We start from the raw sequence: 6,215 nt of genomic DNA on the forward strand, positions 1-6,215 counted from the left end.
GGTCTGTTCTAGAAGATATCGACAGCAAATTAATTTTAAAAGAGGAACAGAGAAACGCGATCACGGCATTTGTTGAAAAGAAAGATGTTTTTGGCGTCCTTCATACGGGATTCGGCAAAAGTTTAATTTATCAGCTGTCTCCCTTGGTTGCTTAACATACGTCACGCACTCCGTTGCTCTTATTGGTTGTAGGTCTATCCAATTGAGTGCAGAGGCATTTTTTTTCCTGGCTTGTTCGAAACACACCCCATAATCACAGCTCTATGGAGCAGTGTCAGACTCATATTCTGACTAGAATTGAGTAGGACTATGTCAGGCTACTCTCACCCACTCGCCTGAACCATCCTTGGACACCTACTGGATTCTGCCTGTCTGTGTCTGTGTGTGTCCGTCTGGGTACGCTTCTGGACTCGTATGAATCCGAACCTTCCTTCACGCTCTAAGGATTCCTGGAAGCCTGGATCCCTTTGGATCAAGGCTTTGGATCCCTCTGTTTGGGTTAGAACCTCTGATCGAGCGGAGGTTTCCTGGATTCCTGAACTGTTCCTTTCTGCTCCATCTTCCCTTTGCTGGATCGGCTTCCTGCAAGTCCTCTGGAGCTTCAGCATCAGGGACACTCTGGGCGACGCACGCCGCGTCTGGTTGGCAGCTCATTGGCTGAACTTTCCTACTGACTGTCTCACCTTGAATACTGGGTCCATCTGTCCGTTTCATGACAATAACAGTCTCTGGAGCTGATCTTGCAAATATTATTTATATTTGAGTCATCCTGTTTAGGTTACTGCAGGTAAAAGGAAAGAGTTTCATTTCATGCCTCCAAGTTATTCATTTCTTACTGAATCCAGTAAATTCTCCCATAGCCTGTGAGTATATTCTATGTTTTAACTTATTGTGATTTTTTTTGTTTAGCAGTTACTGAAAGGTGCTTCATGAATAACTTTTTGCTTCCTTAATAACCCTATGTTTCACATTAGCTTCCCACCCCAATGTTTGGATAAATACAGACAGAGGACATCTTTGATTCATGTGGAAGGACCCACTGGCTGCTTACCATCAGGTGTAAGGGAGTTTTAGTCGGTCCTTTGGCAGAGATTTTCTCCCACAGTCCTCTTCTCACATAACGCACCGTGGTCCCAGCCAGCTCAAAGTCTCCTGGAAGTTCAATCTTCCAATCACTGTTGATGGATCTCTTGCTGGAGTCTTTCAGAGCTATAAGGAAATCAGTGATTGGATTAGGTCAGTCAGATTTATTTATAATTTATTCCCCTTTGGGAAAGTGGTGGCCTAGTGGTTAGGGCATCGCGCTTGGAATCCTGAGGTTCTGAGTTCGAGCCCCACTCCCACGGCCCCCCACAGCTACTCTGGGTCCCTGAGCAAAGAACCTTAACCCTTGCACTGCTCCCCGGGCGCCACACAATAGCATCACACTGCTCCCCAAGGGGATGGGTTAGATGCAGAGACTTAAATTCGTTGCTCTGTACTTGTGAAACTGTGATGACAATAAAAACACTGGAACAATATATATATATATATATAATAAAATCAGTATTTGTCATTCATTTCATCTCTAAGACATGAGAAAGGATGTTCATCCCTCTGTTAAAGTTCAGACATTTCAAAGATTAACTGTAGGTCATTTTTGCTTCCTTGTAAATAATCTAAATAAAACACAATTTAGAACAACTTAGAATAAATTGAGTCATTGTGCTCCTGTTCTCCCTAACTCCACACTTTCCTCTGTTCTTCTCAAGAACATAAATGGTGAGAGCACGAGTCTGTACTTGTGTTCTTGTGAATTGAGAAACGGTCAGTTGGGAAACAAAGAATGGGAATGATTTCTGTGCTGCTGCCATCAACAACTTAGATCAGGGGTCTTCAACGTTTTCCAGGCCAAGGACCCCCAAACCGATGGCGAGATGGCGCAGGGACCCCCTAATTATATATATATTATATAAAATTGTGTTCTATCAAACTGGTCCTATAGTCCCTCCATTACAGATGGAGTAATGTAATGAAAGTAATTCCTCCCTGGGATTATTAAAGTATTTCTGATTCAGGTTCCTGGTTGATGGGACAGGTGTTGTGAATGAAACAGTGCCCAGCCTGAAAGAGCTCCTGTGTGTCGCTGAATGTGTGCATTGATGACTGAAAGACATCTTCTGCCTCCATTTATCTGTTTACTACAGTGTGTTTAATTCATGTTAATGTGGATTTAAAGACATTTCAATTAGTGGATAAAATGCCAGGGGGGAATATATACAAAAAAAGTCTAATAAACCAAAACTTTCGCGACCCCCGTGCAGTACCTCTGTGGACTCCCTTGGGGTCGCCAACCTCCTGTTGAAGACCTCTACCTTAGATTACAGATGATAGAGTTTTTTACAGATGATATAGATGAAGTCAACTGATTCAGTCTTGTTTCTCTACTAGCCATAGCTATCGGCTCCGCTTTGCTGTGACTAACTGGATGTTTTCTATTTCATCTTGGGAGATACAAACTTGGACTGAGCTCGTCTGATTAACCGTTTTGTTTCCCAGACAGAGACACCTGTGGAGCTAGTTTACTGTTAGCTTTTCTAACATAGAAAGTGTTTATAGATAATTGCTTCTATGTTGCTTTTGTATCTCTGCCTCTGTCTCCTTGAACCCAGGTCGACCTCAGCAGATGGCCGCTCACACTGAGCCTGGTTCTGGTTCAGCTGGAGGTTTCTTCCTGTTAGGAGAATTTTTTTCTCTACTTCCGCTGCTGCTGGATGAATGACGAACTACCATAGAGTCAAAGATGGAATGCATGTAAATATCTACTGTCTCTACCTGCTCATCCAGGAGGAAATGCCTGGATGCAATCAGCTGGTTTGCCTCAGATACAGACTTTTCATCTATTAGACTACATTACTGATTGAATTGTGTCTGTAAAGAGTCTTGAGACAATATTTGTTTTAAATTGATACTATAAAATGAATCTTAATTAAAATTGATCTACCTCCTGTAACATATTATTTGAACAAACACTTTTCAAGAGCTTAATTATACCCTGTTATAGACATTACCCAGAAAGCTTTGCAAAGGTTTGTCCTCCATGACTTTGATTCTCCATGCTCCTGCAGGAATCACCACAGCCTCAATGTAGCCTGATAGAAGAAGAAGAAGAGAAAACAGTCAGGAACAGAGACCGGTGGAGGGGAACGGCTCAGTGATGTCAACACTGACTGTGTTATCATTTCTGAGTTCTGGAAACCAATACAAAAGAAAGGCAGCAGGTCAGAAACTTCAAATAGTCCTAAAAAGGATATCTACACATTCTTTTACTACCAAACCGCATTTCCTGGTATTCTGCACAACGGCAAATATAATCTACATATTTTGTCTTTAAACTTGTTTAGTGTTTAATGTTATTTTAAACACATAAATATCAAATAAATTAAAATTTTAAACTTGAAATATTTGCAAACTATAAATGCAATTCTTGCTAAAATTAAAGAAGAAGTCTGAGCCGCCTCTGCAGACTCTGTAATGTAAAGGAGAAGCATTTCTACTCTGAGCCTCTCTTGATAGCTGAGCTTTTCATCCCATCTCTAAGAGTTTGTTCAGACCAATGCGTTTGGACGTGCTCCCAGGGGCATCAAGAGGTCTTACAGAAAGTTTTAACCAGTCTTGAGGCACTCATAGGGACAAGGGCAAGATTTCAGCTTTGAAATCTGGGTGACAGTTACTGCATCAAAGCTGTGATCTCTATTCCTGCAGAGCTGTCAGCATCCATCCATCTATTTTCCGTCACGCTTATCCCAAGCAGGGTCACAAGGGGTCCTAGTGCCTATCTCCAGCTGTGTACATGCGAGAGGTGGGGTCCACCCTGGACAGGTCTCCAGTCCATCGCAGGGGAACACAGAGACAATTAAGACAAACAACAATTTACACACACACTCACAACTTAGGAATTTGGAGAAGCTTAAGAGTCATGATTTTGGACTGTTTAAGGAAGCCAGAGTACCCAGAGAGAACCCATGCCTGCTCAAGGAGAACATGCAAACTCCATGCAGAAAGACCAGGAATTGAACCCAGAACCCCTTCTGCTGCAAGGTAGCAGTGTTACCCACTGCGCCACTAAGCAACCAGCTGTCAGCATTAAGCCATAAAAAAAAAAAAAAAACAAGAATGAAAATATATTCTTATTGTGAACAGTTCAGAATTACTACCTTCATTTACTACTGCACTACTGCCACCTACTGGTTTGTGACGTCACGGTGCGGTATCGGCTGTTGATCAAGTCCCAGTGCTGTATCTGGTGTTTTTTCACAACGCGCTATTATCCAAGTCATCTTGAAAACATTCTTCTTTCAAATGTTGGCTGCATATTACGTGTTTTTTCTCTAGAAGTTTGATGGCAAATCCTCCCTCTTCAAGTTGGCAATCCAACAACCAACTCGTCCGTGGAGGATCAGGAATCAGAAAGGTGGAATAACTTTTTTTTTTTTTTCACTTTTACCCGATGTATTCCAACATCCAGCTGCCATGCACGTGGGCATTGTCAGTTTCACTATAGCTCTGGTGAATTTCAATGGTGAAGTCTTCTGGAAATCTTTAATAATTGTTGTTGATTGCAGATGTGTCTAGTAGTTCCCATTGATTTTGCTTGCAAAGCAGGGAGAATGGCGCTAGGCTTACCGCACCGTGACGTCACTGCCGGGAGGTTTCAGGAGTGAGATGTTACTATATTTGGGCAAAAATGGCCGCTCCCGGACTCAGTGATCGCAACAAAAAATATTGTTTTTATTTCTTTACTGGTAAACGGTAAATTCATTAAATCACCACCAACGTATTAGTTTTAGGTTTAAATAATAATAATATATTATTCCTTACTGACCGGACTTTTCCTTTAAAAATGTTGGATATATTGTTCTTGGCAGTTAGCACATATTTGTCAAATACTAGAACGTTTCTATGTCTTTCCTTAAAAATATATAATATTTTATCACTGCTGCATGAACTCAGCAGTTTTCGGGCAGGACTGATTAACTGTTGTCTAAGGAAAGATAAATAAATAAAAAAGACATTCCTACCCATTCCCTTGGTGTAGTTGAAGTCTCCTTTCACAATTTTACAAGAGTCTCCATTTCCATTGCAAACACCACAAGCATCTTCCTTTGCTGAGGAGCCAATGATGCCATCACAGCCGATTTTCTGCAAACGAGAACAAACAGGTTGAACTTGGGGTCCAACAAAGATGCATGACGTCAGCCATGTTGCCAGGGACAAGTCAATTCATTCGTTGCAAAATCATATTATAAAGACATACAGGTTGTACACAGCATTGCACATCTTATAGGTCTCTGAGTATACAACATATTTGTATTGGGAAAACGTCCCTTTTTCGTTCAACATACAAACTCTTACATCTGACTTTATCGGTCAAGAGAGAGCGCTTGTATTGGGAATGAATTTGAAAATAATGCAATTTGTAAAACTAATTAAAAAAAGAAAGAAAGAGAAAACAATATTTGAAAATATTCAATCTGTTAAAAAGATTTTTTTTAAATTGAATAAAAAGTTGAAGAAATGATATCAGAGCAAACAACACAGTTTCTCTTAAAACCTTTTTTTTAATTAAGAAGTTTTTTAAGCTACTGTAAATGTCCGGATTGCATTTTCAAAAATTTTCATTTACAAAACATGTTCTTTGCTTCTATAGCTCCACAGTAATGGAAGAACCTCCAATCCACACATCTCCTCTGAAACAAAAGAGTTGTTTCAGTCACTCTGTAGAAAACAGGGAATCTTGAGTCCTTAAAGGTTCTGTAGGAGATCTTGGAAAAACGGTTCCAGCAAGCTATATTTTTGAACATACACAACCATGCCTCTCCCTTCAGACCACCCCTCGAAACCACATGCTGTCTGCAGCGCGTCTAGAGCAGCAGGAACAGCGGTGTCTGAGCAGCTGAAGCAGCGTTTCGCTGATCTGGGAGCTGGAAGGGAGACAGGCAGCACTGCTGATGCAGAGCGCTATGATCACTCCTCTGAAACAGTTTATTAAAGCCTAAATTAACTTAAAATGCCGAAATCTGCCGGCAAAACATGTTTGCTTTTATTATCCTGGTGCCTGCAGTTTGGATTGCATACATAAAAAACTAATAGGCCAAAGGGTTGAAACCAATGAACTAATCAGTGAATTTCATCATTCTGCTTCATTCCATCTCTATTCTCCCACTCTGCAGAAT

The 6,215-nt window shown here is 40.9% G+C and overlaps 1 protein-coding gene across 1 annotated transcript in view; it reads right to left on the bottom strand.

The window, feature by feature from the left end:
* LOC107096438 (A disintegrin and metalloproteinase with thrombospondin motifs 17-like) overlaps positions 1 to 6,215 on the bottom strand; it is a 38,586-nt gene that overhangs the window by 8,405 nt on the left and 23,966 nt on the right. The window contains exons 11-13 of the mRNA XM_015393089.1: positions 5,061 to 5,181; positions 3,051 to 3,131; positions 1,052 to 1,209 (exon numbers count right to left, since the gene is read on the bottom strand). Coding sequence (XP_015248575.1) covers positions 1,052 to 1,209; positions 3,051 to 3,131; positions 5,061 to 5,181 — 360 coding nt within the window. The remainder of the gene's footprint in view (positions 1 to 1,051; positions 1,210 to 3,050; positions 3,132 to 5,060; positions 5,182 to 6,215) is intronic.

The sequence above is a fragment of the Cyprinodon variegatus genome, unplaced genomic scaffold (assembly GCF_000732505.1).
Source record: "Cyprinodon variegatus isolate N-32 unplaced genomic scaffold, C_variegatus-1.0 Scaffold624, whole genome shotgun sequence".
Lineage (NCBI taxonomy): Eukaryota > Metazoa > Chordata > Actinopteri > Cyprinodontiformes > Cyprinodontidae > Cyprinodon > Cyprinodon variegatus.